Here is a 19,468-nt window from a genome sequence, read left to right as displayed (position 1 = left end):
GCAGACACGTCGTCAGCCAGGCTCACGTCTCATCCTGGGACAGCAAGAGAGCCTCCTCCCACGGCGTGAAGACGGTGCACCCGTGACCCGTTCCTCGAACGGATCGCGCACGCGCAACGGCCGCCCCGCCAACCACTCGCCCCGTCGCATTAACTCCGCGGCGGGACAGGCGGCGCCTCTGACGGGAGGAGCGCGCGACGCTTCACCTTCACCGTAATAACCGCGTCAGAAAAGGTACGCCACGTCGTTCGATTTCGTATCCTTTTCCTTTTTCCTCTTTCTCTATCTCTTGCAACAGGGACCGGGAAAGGGGGATGCCCCGAAAAGGATCCTTTTCCGCGAAGGAACCGGGCTCCGAGCCCCCCCTACTGATCAGGGGTTCGAAGACTGGCCCTCCGAAGGGTTCAACAGTCGCCTCAGATCGCGTGGGCCCGACACCCACTACTGGTTAGGGGTTCGAAGGCCAGCCCCCCGAAGGGTTCCATGGCCGCCTCAGGCTACTCGGGCTCCGCGCCCATTACTGATCAGGGGTTCGAAGGCTGGCCCCCGAAGGGTTCACAGTCGCCTCAGACACCGAGCGAGGGATGACCAGGGGTACGTTTGATACATAACCGAGGCTCGGGCTGCGCTCCCGAGGTACCCTAGGACATTTCCGAGACCAGCGGGAACGATCTTGTAACGGAATCCCATCGGAGGGAGGCATCGAGACCTCGGACCCCGTCGCCAGGGGACCGGGTCCGGCAAATCACCCGCAGGTACTTTTGGGCGTGCCTCTGGGCCCCTAGCCGACCCCCAACGAACGGGGCACGGACGCCCACTCGGATTACCCGCTTGCAGCTCACCGGAGACACCATGTTTGGTGCCCATCGAGGGTAACATGGCGCACTCCCCCCCTCCTCCTTGCGGAAAGGCGACGTAGGGGCGTATGTAAAAAGTCGAGTCTGTCCCTGATCGTCCTCTCGCCCTGTGCAGAGGCTCGGGGGCTGCTCTCGCAAAAACCGGCTCCGGCCAAACCGTTGACAGCGTCAACATACCAGCCCGAGAGCTTGGGCCCCGACCGTGCACCCGGGCTACGGCCAGTTCGCATGAGGGAACGACCAGACCAGCCGAAGCATTACGCAAGGTATTAAGACCTCGAAGGAGTGTAACCACTCCTCCGAGGCCTCGGGGGCTACACCCGGCGGGTGCGCTCGCGCGCACCCACCGGAACAAAATGCAACCGAGAAAGGCTGGTTCCCTTGCAAAAAAGTGCGACGAAAGCCTCCAAGCGAGTGCTAACACTCCCTTCGAGGCTCGGGGGCTACTGTCGGGGACCATAATTAGGGGTACCCTCAAGACGCCTAATTCTCAGCTGGTAACCCCCATCAGCATAAAGCTGCAAAGGCCTGATGGGTACGATTAAGTCAGGGATCAGTCCACACGAGTGACTCGATCACGCTTCACCCGAGCCTAGCCTCGGCCAAGGGCAGCCGACCTCGAGAGACTTCCGTCTCGCCCGAGGCCCCCCTTTTTACGGCGGACACATCACCGGCTCGCCCGAGGCCTTGGCTTCGCTCAGAAGCAACCCTGACTAAATCGCCACACCGACTGACCGAGTTGCAGGAGCATTTAACGCAAAGGTGGCCTGACACCTTTATCCTGACACGCGCCCCCCCGGCAGAGCCGACGTGACCGCCGTCACTCCACCGCTCCACTGACCAGTCTGACAGAAGGACAGCGTTGCCTGCGCCACTCCGACTGTGGTGCCACTCGACAGAGTGAGTCTGACAGACAGTCAGGCCTTGCCAAAGGCGCCACGGCGAACTCCACTCCACCCGACCCCAGGGCTCGGACTCGGGCTAAGACCCGGAAGACGGCGAACTCCGCTCCGCCCGACCCCAGGGCTCGGACTCGGGCTAAGACCCGGCAGACGGCGAACTCCGCTCCGCCCGACCCCAGGGCTCGGACTCGGGCTAAGACCCGGAAGACGGCGAACTCCGCTCCGCCCGACCCCAGGGCTCGGACTCGGGCTAAGACCCGGAAGACGGCGAACTCCGCTCTGCCCGACCCCAGGGCTCGGACTCGGGCTAAGACCCGGAAGACGACGAAACTCCGCTCCGCCCGACCCCAGGGCTCGGACTCGGGCTAAGACCCGGAAGACGACGAAACTCCGCCTCGCCCGACCCCAGGGCTCGGACTCCGCCCTGGCCTCGGCCGAACGACCTCCGCCTCGCCCGACCCCATGGCTCGGACTCGGCCTCGGCAACAGAAGACAGACTCAACCTCGGCTTCGGAGGAGCCCCCACGTCACCCTGCCTAGGGCACAGACCCGCCACGTCAACAGGAAGCGCCATCATCGTCCTACCCCGAATCGACTCAGGTCACGGAGAACAAGACCGGCGTCCCATCCGGCCAGCCCCGCCGGATGGGCAATGATGGCGCTCCACAAGCTCTGTGACGACGGCGGCCCCCAGCTCTCTTACGGAAGCAGGGCGACGTCAGCAAGGACTCGACCGCTCCAACAGCTGTCCCTCCGCCAGGCTCCGTCGCACCTCCGACAGCCACGACATCACGCCAGCAAGGTGCCAAGACCTCTCCGGCTGCCACATTGGCATGTACCTAGGGCGCTAGCTCTCTCTCCGCTAGACACGTAGCACTCTGCTACACCCCCCATTGTACACCTGGATCCTCTCCTTACGACTATAAAAGGGAGGACCAGGGCCTTCTTAGAGGAGGTTGGCCGCGCGGGACCGAGGACGGGACAGGCGCTCTCTTGGGGCCGCTCGCTTCCCTCACCCGCGTGGACGCTTGTAACCCCCCTACTGCAAGCGCACCCGACCTGGGCGCGGGACGAACACGAAGGCCGCGGGACTTCCACCTCTCTCACGCTCGACTCTGGCCACCTCGCCTCTCCCCCCTTCGCGCTCGCCCACGCGCTCGACCCATCTGGGCTGGGGCACGCAGCACACTCACTCGTCGGCTTTGGGACCCCCCTGTCTCGAAACGCCGACAATTTTCTTACAAAAAGACAATACAAAAAGGTTTAACCTTTAGCTTGATGTAATAAGCATGTGGTTACACCATTGAGTGTAACAAGAACGGATCAAGAAGCTCCAAAGTCGTTCCTAAGGGAATGCAGAGCTAAGTTGCCACCTAAGTAAAAGGTGAAGAAGCTCCAAAGTCGTTCCTAAGGGGATGCAGAGCTTAAATGCCACCTAAGTCAAAGGTGAAGAAGCTCCAAAGTCGCTCCTAAGGGGATGCAGAGATTAGCTCCAAAGTCGTTCCTAAGGGAATGCAGAGCTGAAATACCACCTAAGTAAAAAGTTGAAGAGACTCCAAATCAGCGAAAAGCTGTGGAAAGAAGGAAAATTGCTCCTTCAAAAATATTTGTTGGATCATGAAAGATTGTGCTGTAGCACAAAGTATTCCTTCGGTGGATATATTTTTACACAGGAGGGGAATGTTCAGCAGTATTACTATACAGCAACCGTGGCAAAAAATATTCAGTATTGAAACGACGGAAGGGGAATCTTTTTCTTTGTGAAGCATGAAAAGAAGGGAAGGTGTTTTTTTCGTCAGTGACTCAAAACGGTATGTACGCAAGTTTCATGCATCACAAAGAAATATATTACATCAATATACATACAAATTGTTTACAAGTGTTTCTTACAAGACCAAGGATCGTGTTCAAGGACATTAAACTAGCAAAATACAAAGTCTCGGTCTTCATTCAGGACCTTCTCGGCAGCTTCATTTAAGAGCTTGTTGACGTCTTCATCAACAGCTTCATTGGCAATTCTAATAGTCTCAAGCGCTTCTTTCAGGGACGGGTCGGCCTCTGGATCATATGGCTCTAGAGGGGGAGATAGTTCAGCTGCAGCGAAGTATGTTTGTTAGTTCTGAAGCTAAAACAAATTACAAAGCTAAAACACAATAGATGTACCTATAAGCCTAGCCCGCTCGGCAGCTTCTTCATCCCTTTTCGCCTCTTCTGAAGCATCATGTGATTCCTTTTTGTTCCTTTTGATGGCTTCATTAGCGACTTCACATCCGCCCTTCAGCCATATCTCGGAGTAAAATTTCCCACCGAGGGTAGTAGCTTCGGCTAAAGGATTTTTTATATCATCAACTGAGAAGACGAAGTTTGACTGAGCTACAGCCTTAGTATGATCGCAACCAGCCTTCTCCAAGATGGACGTGGCCCTCCGGACACCAACAAAGGCACAAAAATCTCCTCAATCACTAAGAATTTCTTCGAAAGCTTCGGCTTCCCCGCTGATCCACTGGATAACTCCATCGGGGTCACCGCGGATAAATCTTTGCTCAGAGGAATTGGCTCCAACCTTAGTGAAGTTGTTCTTTAAACTCTTAGCACATTCTAAGGATACATCGTAATATTTTTCTTTGGCAGCACGAAGCTCATCGGCATTCTTTTGCGCTCTTAATTTTTCGATCTCGCATATCTCATGCTTCACCACTTCAACTTCGAATTTTTTGGTTGATTCAATAACCTTCCTCTTTAATTCTTGTACTTCAGCTTTGTGAGCTTTGGCTTGGGTAGCAAGCTTAGCTTCGTTAGATTTCAGTATATCTACTAAGGAGAGTAATATTTTATCCTTTTCAAGAGCTTCGTTCCTTAGTGTGATAACTTCTGAGTGAAGCTTCCCAAGAGCTATTCGGCAGCTCTCATCCTTCGCATCTTTCTGGGCCTTCAAAGCCTTGCTTAGAATTAAGCCCTGAAAAATGAAGAGTGAGCACGTAACAACAGCAAGAAAAAACATAACAGTAGACAAATCAAAGTGTACACACCTTTAGACTGTTGTAAGCAAGATTGTCTGCAAGTTGATCTTTCGACATTGCAGATATGCCAAGTTCAAGCTTTGGATATCCTATGTTGTCCATTATTTCCCGGTAGACATGTATTTCTTTACTGTCTGGTAGACAGTAAAGGAAGTCATCTTTGTCATTTCCACCATATACCAAGGACCCTCGAGGGTACTTTAGATCCTTGGCATAGTGTTGCACCTCGGCAATCTGCTCTTCTGTTAGTTGCTTTCCTGAAGCATGTCGAACGATATAGTCTAGGTCATCCTGGGAAGGTGCTTCGGGAGCTGGCGCCGAAGGTTTCTCTAGAAGGTTCTCTTCCGTGTGATTTTCTGGTACGGCTTCTGAAGGCCCCGCTTCGGCGTGGGAAGAGGTGCTGGCAGTAATCATCTTTGGAACATCTTTAGTTTTACTTCTAGAGACTTCGGCAGAAGAAGAAGGTGGCGCATTCACAGATTCTAGAACAGCTTCGAAAACGCTTGCCATCCTCCTTTTTCTTGGAGTGCCTGTGGTAGTTGGCAGCTTCGGCAATATTGTTACTTTCATCTTCGGCTGCTCTGGTACTTTTTCTACTACTGGCTCTGGCTTTCTAGCCAGGTCTGCAATAATTCTAGTAGGCACAACAGGGATAGCCTCTATGGCCGGGGGGTTGTTTCCACCCTTTCACTTAGCTTTGGCACATCGGCCGTCTCAATGCGCCTAGGTCGACGTGTCAAAACTTTGATATTCTTCAACCTCGACACACTAGTAGATGTCGAGGTAGTGGCTTTCCTTTTCCTCCCTTGCTTCCGCGTGGGATAGCAATAGTTTGGGTATACGAACCCGATAACATCAAACACCTTGTTCAATCTCTTCTTGCCGTGAGCATCGAAGGCGGTTATCATAGCTTTGTCTTCCACCTTCGAATACGCTCCAAGTATCTCATCACTTGTTACTTCTACGACATCCAACCAATCATCATTTGGCTCGTCATACTGATCCCTGAACTGAAAAGTGTACTTCAGATAAACCAGGCTACCCTGGCTGGAGCCAGCGGCAACCTCCTTCGGCATTTCCCACTTGCTCACAAGAGGCCATACTTTGCATGAAATATGCTCTTGAACTAAGTCTCTTGTGCCAATGTAGATGCACACTATGTTGAAAGCTGTCTGGCATGCTTGCACATCATTCCCAAGTGCAGTGGCTAGCCTCCTAATGCCGAAGCGAGACTATATAGGGCGTTGAAGAATCCCTTTCACATCCTCCCTTTGACTTAGGTCATTTTTCACGTAAAACCACTCCTGCATCCAAGAGTCTGGTGTCACACTCGGTTTTGGAAGGCAAACCGAATGTGAACCATGTACGTGCCAGGATCAGAAACTCACGTACACAGCGATTACATAATTGGACATCATCACACAATGCTTGAAATAAATAATGGAAAGGTACTTAATTACATCAAGATGAGTCGATCAAACCCTCAAACACTACCAAGGTGAGTCGGCAAGGTTTCACTATGTAGCCTTTTACAAAGACTCCCCTGGTGCATAGCTGCTCGTTAGGTTTCGCCAGTCATACAAACGCAGTAAACCTCCCCAAGGTGGGTGACTAACAAAACCAAATCGAATGAACCTCTGCACCCCAACCTTGGCAGAGCGAGCACTATGCCCCGACCCCCATTGACGGCCCTCCGGCAAAGCCAACTACACCCCTAGGTTCATCTAATTAATTAGCTAAGGGCGTCCCATTCCACCCTCATGGTTGCACTGTTATCCCGAGTGGTCACTCCATGAATAGGTCCTTACGGAGAGGTACTCAGGAAAAAGGCCTGAGCCCCCTAGATTATCATAAGCTCATCAACATAATCAGGATAATAGTATCGTATCATAAATGTTCACATCATATTTATTGATTAAAGTTAAGGCAATAGCAACATGCTAACCATGATAACCTCAAAAGATAAACAAGGATAAGCAAATACAGACTAGTCAATCCTTAGGTTACATAAAGTAATGTGGGATAGTGAATCATAAAGTATGCAGGACATAATAGGTCAGAGGACACTTGCCTTCACCAGGTTGTTGCTCAGGGAGGTCTCCAACAACACACTCAGGAACCTCGGACTGCTCGTTGTCTAAATAAAGCGAACATGCATTCAATACATTTGGAAAGTACAAATAAACATCACACTAAACATGTACAAACATTGGAACACATCTTAAAAAGACACAATACTACATAAGGGATAATGAATTCAAAGTATAACATGAACTATAATATAAATTAACTTCATTTGGAAATAGATTATTATTTCCCTAAGTGTTACTTACAAGTACATAATCACAGTTCAATTTATTTTATTTGTGACCTAAAAATTAGAACAGAGGTGAACTCATGTAATACACATTATTAATCTCACAAGCTTAAACATGTTTAAATCCATAAGGTTTTCCTTTTATTTATTTTATTAAATAAATAAATCTACATCTACATTAGTGCATACTTAATCATAAAAGTTAGAATGTGCAGACAGTAAATGAAACCATTTTATTTAGACAAAGAATAATTCTATGAACATTTTGCAATTTGAATCATTAAATTTGGAGTTCATATGCAAAAGTTATGAAATAAACAAGTTTGGGAATTCAAAATATGAAATTGGGTCTAATTCTATGAATATTTAAAAGCCCAGGGTTAAATCTGCAAGATTACAGGGGTATATGCGCGAAAACCAGAGACGGCGGGTTGATTTCCAATAAACCGAGGGTCTCTTTAATAAAACAGCCACGCGAAGGGGTATCGGGTGAATCTAACCGTCAGATCTAAAACCAACGGCTGAGATTAGATCTACGGCCGAAGGCGCGAGCGCGCGGGCGGGCAAGCACTGACAGGCGGGCCAGGGCGCCAGCGACAGAGGGGGAGGGCGCACTGATCGAGCGGGCCCAGCGCCAGGGGACTTGGGCGCTGACAGGCGGGCCAGGGCGTCAGGCGTGCGTGCGTGAAGCGTTATCCGTGATCTGGGCCGTGCGATGAAGATCACACGGAGGGGATCAGATCGAGGAGGGGCAAACGGCTGCGGGTGGCGCTGCTCCTCTCCGCAATGGTGGGGTCGCTGGAGTTGAGGCAGGCATGAGCTAGGGTGGCTCCGGGGTCGCCGGAGTTGGGTAGAGAGGGAGAGAACGCCACGGCGAACTCAATGGTGGGGAAGAGGCCACGGATCCGAGGGCAGAGAAGGGAGAATGGCGGAGAGAAGGTCTCGGGTGGGCCGGAGTAACTCCGGTGAGGAATCTCGGCCGCTAGAGGGGCAATTGGCCGCGGTAGGGCTCGGGCTAGTTCCAGTAGAGGTGGGGGACACCCTGGGCCAAAGCCCATGCACTGGACGAGGTCGGGATGGCCGGACACCGTGCGGGCGCGGCGAGCAGGCGCGGCCACACGCCGGTAAGGCCAAATTGGCTAAGGGCAGGCGTGAATAGAGTAAAACAAGCACGGGGGCGGGAGTCTCACCTCGGGGCAGAGCTCGGGGAGGCTTGGCGCAGTCTTCAGCGAGCTAGATGGTCGGGAACGTGGGCGCGGGTCTTCAGCGGCGTCTGGCGGCGAGGGCAGAGCGCGAGAGAGGGCAGAGATGCGCGAAATGAGGCGGGGGGTGAGTGCGGGGCACTAGCGGGGCTCTAAGATGGGAGATAGGCACGTGGGCGGGCATCGTGGCCGAGAAATCCGGCGACGTGCGAAAGTGCGCACTCGCCGGTCCACGGCGAGAGCAGGGAGGGCAGAACTGACAAGGCAGGCTCACGGCGCAGAGAGAGAAAAAAGGACGCGCGGGGCAACGGCTCAGCAACTGGCGAACTGGGCCCGTGAGACAGAGAGAGAGAAGGAGCGCGCGAGTGAAGAAAACTGGCGCCGACAGATCGGCCCCACTGGGCAGCGAGCGAGAGAGGGAGGACGCACGCGAGGGAGAGCTATCGCTGACAAGCGGGGTCCGCCTGTCAGGCGGCGCAGGCGCACGGGCGCGTGGCCTGGTTGGGCCGAGCTCGGCCAGCTAGGCTGCTGGGCTGCTTTCCTTTTTCCTTTTTCTCTGGATTTTCTAATTCCTTTTCCATTTCTTTTCTATAGGGTTTTCAAATCCAAATTCAAATTAGGTTTCAAATTTAAATAAATTCAAACATGTGCAACACCTCAAAGAATATTTTAAGCTTAGCATGATGCAACATGTCATGACCCATAGTGTTTTGGCAAAAATAAATAATTAACCTCCACTAGCTTAAGCTAATTCTACTTAAAAGGAAGAGAGAGAGAAAAACTAGAGTGAGATAGAGAAGAGTAACACCTGAATTTGGATGGTAATAAGAAAGACATTTTATACCCCCAAATTTAGGGTGTTACACCTGGCCACCTCTTCTGAAACGTGGGCACAAGGTAATTCGCCTCAGATCGAGACACGAAGCTGTAACAACCAAAATTATTGTGATACTGTTCCTTTTCAGTCGCCTTCGTCTTATAAGACAACTCATGAATATTGCAAAAGCATCTTGCATTTGGTTCCAGTCCTTGGCTCCTCATGGCCCAGATAAAAACCCCACTTTAATAAGAGCTTCGGGGGTAATCTGATGAAGGTATATTGCAAAAGTCTTTAAAACATCAACTAGCATCTTATGGAGCGGGAACGAAGCCAAGCTTTCATGAAGCTCCTGAAGACTACCACTTCATCGCTTTCTGGCAGCGAAACGGTGTCCTCTCCCCCAGCCCTCACTATAGACACATCATGAAAATATTTCCCCTTCATCGATTCAATTTGTCCTTGCTTGATGATGGATTTCCCAAAAACAACGTGGCTAGGTCTCCACGGCCGATCTTCGGCATTCTCATCCTCACTCTCAATATCGAAGCTTTCACTATCGTTGGAGTTCTCAGACAACCCACCCAGCATCTCATTGGTAATTTTTTCTGTATTGGTCTTCTCCATAGCTTCGTATAAATCAGCCAATGCAGGGTCAGTGATCTTCTTCTCCTTAGCCATTCAGACGATGGTTGCGCAGATGCCGAAGCTAAAAAGTTAATCGAGCTCGAGAAAGCAAAGAAAGTTAAAATGGCAAAACATAGCGCAATCAGCTAGATGGCACGAAAAATACTCACGACACGGGCTTCTATATATATACTCAGAACCCCACAGACCGGTGGGTCCCGCAATTCAGAACGATTCGCTATTCTAGCGAAGGGAAGGTCTTTTTTGGACCTTCGGCTAAAGGCAATACTGTGAGGGGCTACTGTTGGGGGCCTTTCTCTTCCGAAGGTCCTCAAAAACATGACTAACCATATGTTTTTAGTATATGGATTATTATAGGAGGCTTTGGCTTCTGCATAAAGGTCTTTTCTCATGGCAAAGACATACGATGTGAAGATGTAACCTGAAGGTGATAAGAACGGTCGCCGAAGCTACAACCGAAGAGCTTCAGCTTAATCTGGTGACGAAGACCAAATATGATGTTGACCGAAAGGCAAAAAAGACTATTTAGTCCTTAATGATTCATGTTGTGATTATAAATAAATGTTAGGGGCATAAATGTACTTTTACCCGGGCTGTGTCTCGTGTCTATAAATAGATGAACAATAACACCATACTATTCAAGCTGAATTTGTAATCATTCTCTCGCATCTCAACCTTCAAGCAAGCCGAAGGTACCAATGTAATATTAATTCTGTTAATATTTATGTATGTTTATGGAATGCCAATATGAATGAATTAAAGAGACATAGCTACTATCTTCATCCTTTTGCATCCCTATTCATATATTAAAAGATGAAGGTATGTCCTTCTTGACCTTCGTTTGATGAGCATTATACCCATGTGGAGATAATGCTTCGGAAGACGAAGGTCTGTAGTAATTAACAATTGTGTTGCCTTGTTCTTGATCTACAACATTTAAGAACAGGTGACCAACATGAATTACTCCCCTAAATGGTAGATCGGCGAAGTCTTCTTTCTTAGGTGGTGGGCGGAGTGGTAGGTGTTGGTTTGCATGCCGTGGTGGTGGTGGTGGTGGTGGCAGGGCTAACCTTTCTTGGTGTTGAAATCATGGTTGTTGGGGGGAAGGGATTATGGTTTTGTTGTTGAGGGTAGTATGGATGTTTGTTTTGGTATTGATGGTGGTGGTATGGTTGCGGTCGCCAAATGTTGGGCCCGGATGACACGTGGACAAGTGGACCCGAACACTTGGGAGTAGGAGAGCTCAGGTGCACAATGAAACAATAGGTAGGGAACCGTAGTTTCTCGTTATGTGCGCCTCGACTATATACAGTGTGTTTGTTTTTATAGGTAACCGGGCGGGTAGGTGGGTCCCTAAGTACCGTTATACCCCCGGTTACCTGCTACATCCCGGGAATATTCCCCCTACGGGGTCATTACAGTGGTGCAAGGTACAATCAGACTAAACATACTACGGAACCTACCCTAAAGAGGGGCTTACAAATGGGCCCAGGCGGTGACAGGGTGTAGCCTCGGCTCCACCGTAAAACGACGTAGCCTTCGCATGTATGTTGTGCCTTTCACTCTACGAAGTCGAGCCTTCGACCTCGTCGGGACTATCTTGCTAAGTGGGATAGATGGCCCTTCGCTCCATCGCCTCCAACAGCCCCGGTCGAAGTACTCTTCGCTTCTTGTACCTATGTCAAAACCTTGTTTGATTGATGTTGGAATAGTCTAGCCGAGGGGGCGGTCGTACTTCACTCCAACACTAACGCTACGATCATGAGAAGAGGAGAGGAGGGGTCGATGGCGGCATGGATGAGGGAGGGGAAGGCGGCAGCGGCGTCACAGGGAGGGGAGGGATGATCCAAATAATATTTATCTAAGTAAGCGAGAGTGGGTCATCAAGCGATCAAAATCGTTGGTTTTGATAATGTGTTAAGTCTGAGTGTTATTTGTTTGGTGGATTTAGTGGAGGTTATGGGCGTGAGGTGGTTTGGTTGGATATGTTTTGTAAAGTTTAAACTAATGGATTATAGAGTGGTATAGATAAAATGTGATATTTGTTCTTATTAATTTAATGGGTATTTTTTGGGAGGGGCCACCACACTGGTGTACTAGAGCCTCACGTGTCACTTAGCTGTTGCACTGATGGCAGGACCTGACCTACCCTAACTAATACTATCAAATATGATTGTGTCGTTACAACACTGAGACGGTATACTAGTTGAGCTATATCTATCACTTCTATCCGTCCCACCTAAATTTTCAACCGAGCTCCACCATTATTCTTGTTTTCTGTATGTTAAACTCTACATGCTATACCTGATACCGTCAATATATCATTGCGATTTTTGTTCTGGTTCTAATATCAAAATTACTTACTTTCATAACACTTGGTCCTCGTATGAGTAGATGTGTTCCATTTAGTCTTCGTATCAGTAGATGTGTTCCATTTGTATTACTCAGGTGTCATAGTTTAATTATTTGTACCAGTGTGTTTGGAAAAGTCGTATTAGATTGTGTCCAATAATTCGACTATATAATCATCTAAATACTGTTTTACAATATTTTGTATTGTAGATGGCACTATTTCAAACCGTACCGTTTTTAAGCCGTACTTTTTCCCGTCCTCCGGATCAGCCTATCTCCGACTCGCTTCCGTGCGGCCGTACCCACGCCCATGGAGCCACGAAGGAGGCCCACGCCCGCGCTTAGAGATGCCTCGTCGTCACAGCCCGCGCCAATTCTCCAGCTGGGCCTCCCCGTCGCGGCCCCATCCCTCCCGCCTTGACGCCCTGCGCCAGTGTGCTGTCTTCATGCACGGAGCAGCATCTCCCATTCTCCCTAACCTATCTGCGATGCATCACACAAACAGCTTCTAAAAGCTATCCGAGAAGCAGTACCAAACAGTTCAGTGGATTGCTGGATCATAGAACCGTGACCAACCCAAAAAGAGAGAGAGAGACGACTAAGAATTACAACCAGAAGTCCACTTTGTGAATTCTCTCACACCATACATACACGCACGCAAGAGTTTTACGAGATAGCCCATCCTGGAGCCCTGGGTACCCCTACATTGTCTTATGGATAGTATGTATAGAAAATTAAAGGGACAGTATTTCCAAAACGCATGCAGTTGTCTTCCTCAGGATTGCGTAGGGCTGGCTGTCACACAACAAAACCATTTCTTCTGCAAGCACAAGAACACAGTTAATGATAGAGTTGAAAAGGTCATAGGTTTTTAAGAGATGAAAATGGTGCTCGCTCGTCATCAGGTGGAGTTCAAATAAAGAAACGCACCGTGCTTGGCTTTGCAGCATAAGATTCCACCCTCTCAGTCCTGGTGTCCTTGGAAGGTGACTCAGTGTCTTGTCCGTTCCCACCCTTCTTCTCGTCTCTGGCTTTGTTGAATATGACAGTGAATCCGTCTGCGGAAGCTGGATCATTAACATCCCAATCGCCAAACTTTGGCAAGGGGCGGCCTGATTCCTCCTGGTAAAAGCGCCATTATCCATGTTAAAAAGTAGATCTACTCGTCATTTTGTGCTTGAGTGGCGCAATACTGAAGCACTAGATCACGTCATAAACTTGTGCCCAAGCAATTTCTATGGTATGCAAGATGTTGGGGTTGTGGTTCCACTAAATATGCAGGTGTCCTAATGAGGGGCAAATGCAGCTATTAATGAATATTCCATCATGTGCAGGAGTCTTCATGCGGAGAATGATGGTACAGACAAAAAAAATCAGAAAACAGGAGTATATACTTGCAGTAATCATGAATTACGTATTCTGATTACATAGCATGCCAGCATGGGACAATATTAGTGGCTCAACATTCATTAGCACCAAAGACATATTATGTAACATAGTTATTGACCTGTGAGTTGTGATCTCTTGACAACTAAGTTGAATTAGAACATATATTCCTTATAAACAAAAAATCAGAACATATATTCTAGAGATCAAACTAGCATCAAGAAAAGAGTTGGCATGTCAAGTTGTTAACAGTTTCCAAAAAAAAAATTCATGACAGCTTTCATGGGAAGATTCAGCTGCCATGCTGATATTCCCAGGCATGATTCAACCGATAGCCCCTTAAAAACAGGAATTAGGTACACCACCCTTTATATGAAGGATAGGCTGCAGAGTCATTATTTCTGTTCCTAACAGATAAATTGGTCGGTTAACTACAATACAAAAAAAAGGGATGTGATCTATCAGTGTCTTCCTAAAATGAAAAACCATGGTTCCATTATCAAACCAATAATCAAGTTCCACAATGTTCTTAGCAGTAACCAACAAGCATGCTATTCAGAAAAAAAGAACACCAAGTCTCCAATGAACGCTTTAGTGAGTAAAGTAGTTTTCTAAGTGTACTGGTAAGGGAACGGGCCTCTTTGAGTGACCATTGGCCTGCATACGTGCATAATCCCGCATGTATATTCATGAGCGTTTCTCCGTAGTCGTCCATCTCCGTCCATTTGGCTTTCAGACTTGCCATAGCTTTAACAACAGAATAACAATCTAATGTTGGATCAATAAAACTACAGCCCATGGCCATGGCCATAGCCACAAGCCCACGAGTAGCAGACAAAAGATTTGAACGAAACCACTTAGGCTATGTTTCCGTTTCAGCGTCTTCACGGCAACAGCTATAGGCTGGGCTGCTAATTCTAATTGACTGCGTTGTAGTTGCAGTGAACATGGAATCCGTTATGAAACTCCCTGACCGAATGCAGAGCAAAGGCGTGGACTCCGCTGACAATCACAGGCCCCGATACAAAAACGCCAACCTACCCGACCCGGTACACATAGTTCTCCCGAGACTTTAGGATACACGAATCAATCAAGCAATCTTGTGAACGCAGCTCAACCACACGAGAAAGAAGCATCCCACTAGTTTTCCTAGACCTATCATATCGAGCGCATACGTCCTCGAGGAGAAAGAATACTCGGCCAGCCCACCCGGCTTTGATGCCAACCAACAGGAGAAACAGATCCCCGCCGCTCGAAACTAGCCGGACCGAGCTTTCAACACAAGACGAGCTCACTTCGACCAAGGACAACGAGCACCGATTCCACAGGCTAACATCGCCGGGTGTGGGCGGAATATAGATTACAAAAAGAAAAAAGAAAGAAAGAAACGCCAGCCAGAGGCAGCGCAGAGCCTTGCACGTACCGCCATGGGTGGATTGCGCAGAGCAGGGGTCCCGATCCGGGGGGAGGGGTGCTCGGGCTGCGCTGGGTAGAGAGCCTCCTCCCCTTTCTCTGTGCGGTTGCGGGTGGGAGGGGACGAAGAGGAGGAAAAGTCAGGCACAGGCACAGCGGAGATAAGAGCAGAGGAGACGAATCGCTGTGGAGAATTGAAAAAGAAAAGGAAAGCTGGTGACGGAGAACTTGGCAACTTGTACTGAGTCGAGTGGTGGGAGGGGGAGTGCTGCGCCTAAAAATCGATTGTACCCGGCGGTTATCGAGGGGCCCGGGAAGCGTGATGTGAGCCGCGCCGCCGGTGGGGGCCAGTTGGTCAGACGTAGCGTGTGGGTGGGGGCAGGAGAAGAGGCAGGCAGCCGGCGGGGTTTTGACCGGTGCGGCGGCGGCGGCGGTGGCGAGGGGGCCGCACGTCGGTGGTGAGCCCGGTGGAGGAGCGCTTCGCTGGCGCTCGGAATCTCTAGACTGGATCGTAGCCTTTGTTTTACTTCCTACTGCTTGGGTGGGTGTGGGTCCCCGTGGCGTAATTCTTCTCTGCTTGAAATCAAAAAGAGATTTGTTGGAACTTTTGGCCCAAATTCGTCCCGTGGCGTAGCTCTAGAACTGGATCCGAGCTGGCGGGCGATGCGTCGAATGTCAACTGCGTAGGAATTATTATTATTATTTATTATTGTTAATTAGTTTATTGCCAATATGGTATGACAGCTGGGCATGTCATCGTGTGCCTAATACAGCGTCTGGAACCGGACAGAGCTCCGCCGCTGGACCAGGAAGCAAGATATAAAATACTGCGTGCGTTCAGACCTGACACTGGCCTCGGCGCTGTTTCGGCTTTTTACAGATTTTAACCACCAAAAAAGATGTTGGGGACGGCCAAACGATTAGTTTTCCGGTCAGCCAAACGATTAGTTTTTCAATTTGTTAAATATCATTCAAAATCAAAATAAATATATAATTCGTTAAGTTTGTTGAAATAGTAGGAATCTTTTACATTTTAGATTATGAATCCTATAGATAATTTTATCTTTCTCCGCACGTAATCTCAACGATACTTAGGCTGTTTGGTTTGAGAAATGATCTAGTACATCGTCTTCTCACTTCTCACTTTTTTGTTTGGTTTGTCGAATGGATTGAGTTGATCCACCATCACCTAATTCCTTATAGTTATTTAGTTAGTACTAATAAGAGGAATGAGGTCGTCCCACCAAATTTGAGTAATGGACCCATGATACACCATCATATTTTGGATAAAGTGATTCCTCAAACCAAATACCCCTTAGATTATCTCTACAACCATATTCTTTCCATAGTTAAATTGTTAGAAAATTTGATGAGAAAAAAGTTGAACCACCACACCAGTGCCGGCCGTGGAGTCAAGTAAACGGAACGGCACATCATATCATGTGGTGATAGAGATGATAATAAACTCTAGATTTTACACTACAAACTTTAAAAATCAAATCGGATTAGAATCAGATCCTATTACTATTTATTATTTAAAACTAAAATTATTTAAGATCCTAACTTTTTTTAAATGACATTTGGATGTTGATCCATTAACACCCTGCGGAGTGAGCGAACTGTGTAGCCTAGCACGCACGAGTAATTGCAAATTTGCCCTCCTGCTGACTGTTGGCAGTCTTGACGCGGACGCGGACTGCTCTCCCCCGCGCCTTTTTTTTTCTCCGCCATGAACTCCATACAGATCTCGGACACAACTCATTCATTATTGCCTTTTAAAGTTATAACTTGTCCATGCGTACGGATCAAACCCAAGAGGAAGAAGACGCTGGGAGAAAAATAATATTGGCTGCTGAATCTGCTGAAGGAACCACTTTGCAGGAGTTGGGTGTCGACATGGGAACCGTATGCGGAGTTGGCCTGCCAGATGCCCGGCTCCATGTATTTCTCGAAGCCGACCACTAGCATTTCAGCAGAGGGTTTTGTCTCCCATTTTCGATCCTTGTATTTAGCGGTGGAGCATGCTGAGACTAGCTCCAACAAGGAGCTCTAAAGGGTCATGTACCCTAAATTTAGAGGACGAGGACGTCCTCTACTCCCTCCAGCAACGTCCTCTAAACGGTCCTCTAAATTTAGAGAACGCTGCTGGATCCTCTATATGTAGAGTTTCTCTAAACGGTTCTCTATCTATTTGAATACTTTAAACAACCGGTTTAATAAAACTAAAATATGTACAATACATTTGAGAGTATGACAAATACGTATGTATAAAAATTAAAAAATTAAAAATGTCTTTAATATAGGTATTTACATATAGAGGACGTGATTTAGAGAACGTTGTTGGAGAGAAAATAGATATAGGAGATGGAATCTTTTAGAGAAGACTGTAAAGGACGGATGTATATAGAGGACGTTGCTGGAGACAGTCTGAGAAGCGGCCTCGGCAGATACACGGGGTGTTTGTTTCTACATTTTTCATAGCTTATGGCGTTAGATGCCAGTGCGGACCGTCAAATATCCAGTTTTTTCACTTTTATGACAACCGTTTTTGGGAAAACTATCTAAAAATCAGTGTAAACATAGAATCGAACAAGTTATCATGATAGTAGAAATCTATCACTTTCTAGATCCTAAACCCTATATACTGCATCTTCCTCCGCACTTAATCTCTACAATACTCTATTCTTCTCACAGTCGCGTTTCCAGAAAATCTCGTCAGAAAAAAACTGAAACAAGCTCTTTGGTCTGTGAGGAGAATCTGAGTAGTCTGGGGATTAAGTAAAGAGAAAGATGAAAGAGTTTACATGGTTTAGGAATTAGGATCTAGAAAATGACGGATTCCAACTTTCGTGACAACTTGAGCAATTCTTTGTTCACACTGATTTTAGACAGTTTTCACCAAAGCGATTCTCATAAAAACGGACCGAAATATTAGACGTTTGGCAATCTACAACAGCTTCTGACAGTCAGAATCTAAAAATAAGCCGAAACAAACACCGCTGGTTGTTGCATGTTAACACTTAGCAAGGTTGCCTCTATTGATCCCATCTTGCAAATTGAGAAATAAAATTAACATGATATGTTTAGTTCGTGACTAACTGTGCTACATATTGCCTAAGGTTAGTGGTTCGTGTAAAACAGAACGTATCTCATTGGTAGAGGATAATATATTATGTATATCCGAAGCCGGTAGAGGATAACGGTTCATGTAAATCTGGAGTTGCGCCTCCGCTTTTCTCTCCTTAATCTTTTCTAAAGATGTAACAAACTCTATCAAAGATGAGTATAAATATATTGACGGACCTTTAGAGGCCGGCATGCTTTCACCATTTAACATGGTAACGGAGACATTGATCCTTTGAATGCCCTCCACATATTCTTCTATCTCCTTCTCCTTACCCACCGCTCCAATGGCCGCCATGGCAAATTCCCAACCCACCAACCCCATGATCCCATTGCATCATGCAGTAACTATTCGTCTTACCAGGAACAATTATCTTCTCTGGCGTGCTCAACTCCTCCCATATTTGAGGGCACCAAATTGATCGGTTATATTGATGGCACAAGACCAGCACCACCAGAGAAGGTTGCTACGTCTACCTTATCTGGTGCTGAGCAGATCGTCAACCCCGAATATTCTCGGTGGTATGATCAAGATCAGCAACTCCTTACTGGGTTGCTCTCATCCATACCAGAAGACATGCTACATGATGTGATTTCGGCCACAACATCCAAGGAAGCCTGTGATTCTCTCCAAACCTAGTTTGTGTCATCCACTCGGGCGCGTGTCTTGCAGATTCGAGTTGAACTCGCTACGGCCAAGAAGCAGAGTCTCACGGCTGCAGATTATTTTCGCAAGGTCAAGGGCCTAGCCACTAAGATGGCTGCGGCTAATGCCCCCCTTCATGATGATGAGGTGATTGCGTATTTACTTGCAGGTTTACCGACAGATTATGATCCATTTGTCATGTCGCTGACCACCCGGTCAGACCACCTCACGTTGGATGATGTTTATGCCCATCTCATGGCATTTGAAGCACGTCAGCTCAAACACCAGGCTGACTAGCAGCCAACTTATGCATCCTTAGCAAATTACGCTGGGCGCGGGGGTCGTGGCAGAGGACGACATGGACGTTGTGCACCCCCTCCACAATGTCAAGGGTAAAATCGTGGCCGCGGTACCTCACCTCGCCTGATCTGTCAGATATGTGGCGAGGAGGGCCACACTGTTGTCCGCTGCTGCCACAGGAATGATGACAGCTATAATCAGGAACATCCATCAGCGGCTATGGCCACCACTGCCTCGTTCAAAGTTGATCCAAACTGGTATAGTGATACCGGGGCAACCGATCACATCACAAGTGATCTCGACCCTCTAACGATGCGTGAACGCTATCAAGGTGGTGATCAAGTTCAAGTCGGCAATGCTACATGTTTGCAAATTTTACATATTGGCCATTCCTCCATCAATACTGCTGATCGCTCACTTGCTTTGCGTCACATTCTTCATGTTCTTGATATGAAAAAACATCTAATCTCAGTGCATAAATTTCT

General features: G+C 48.0%; 1 protein-coding gene and 1 non-coding gene across 2 annotated transcripts; one reads left to right on the top strand and one right to left on the bottom strand.

Annotated features, from left to right (window-relative positions):
- Positions 1–12,645: 12,645 nt before the first annotated feature.
- Positions 12,646–15,083, bottom strand: LOC100280613 (uncharacterized). Its single transcript, NM_001153531.1, is given in 3 exon segments — positions 12,646–12,935; positions 13,046–13,237; positions 14,925–15,083. Coding segments are annotated over 3 exon segments (243 nt in total). The 5' UTR covers positions 14,931–15,083; the 3' UTR covers positions 12,646–12,890.
- A 3,729-nt stretch (positions 15,084–18,812) lies between these two features.
- On the top strand, positions 18,813–18,952 carry LOC111590201 (small nucleolar RNA Z247). The gene has a single exon (XR_004852912.1). It is a non-coding gene; the product is annotated as a small nucleolar RNA Z247 (small nucleolar RNA).
- The last annotated feature ends 516 nt before the right edge of the window (positions 18,953–19,468 follow it).

The sequence above is a fragment of the Zea mays genome, chromosome 9 (assembly GCF_902167145.1).
Source record: "Zea mays cultivar B73 chromosome 9, Zm-B73-REFERENCE-NAM-5.0, whole genome shotgun sequence".
Classification (NCBI taxonomy): Eukaryota; Viridiplantae; Streptophyta; class Magnoliopsida; order Poales; family Poaceae; genus Zea; species Zea mays.
This window is presented reverse-complemented; position numbering and strand designations above follow the sequence as displayed.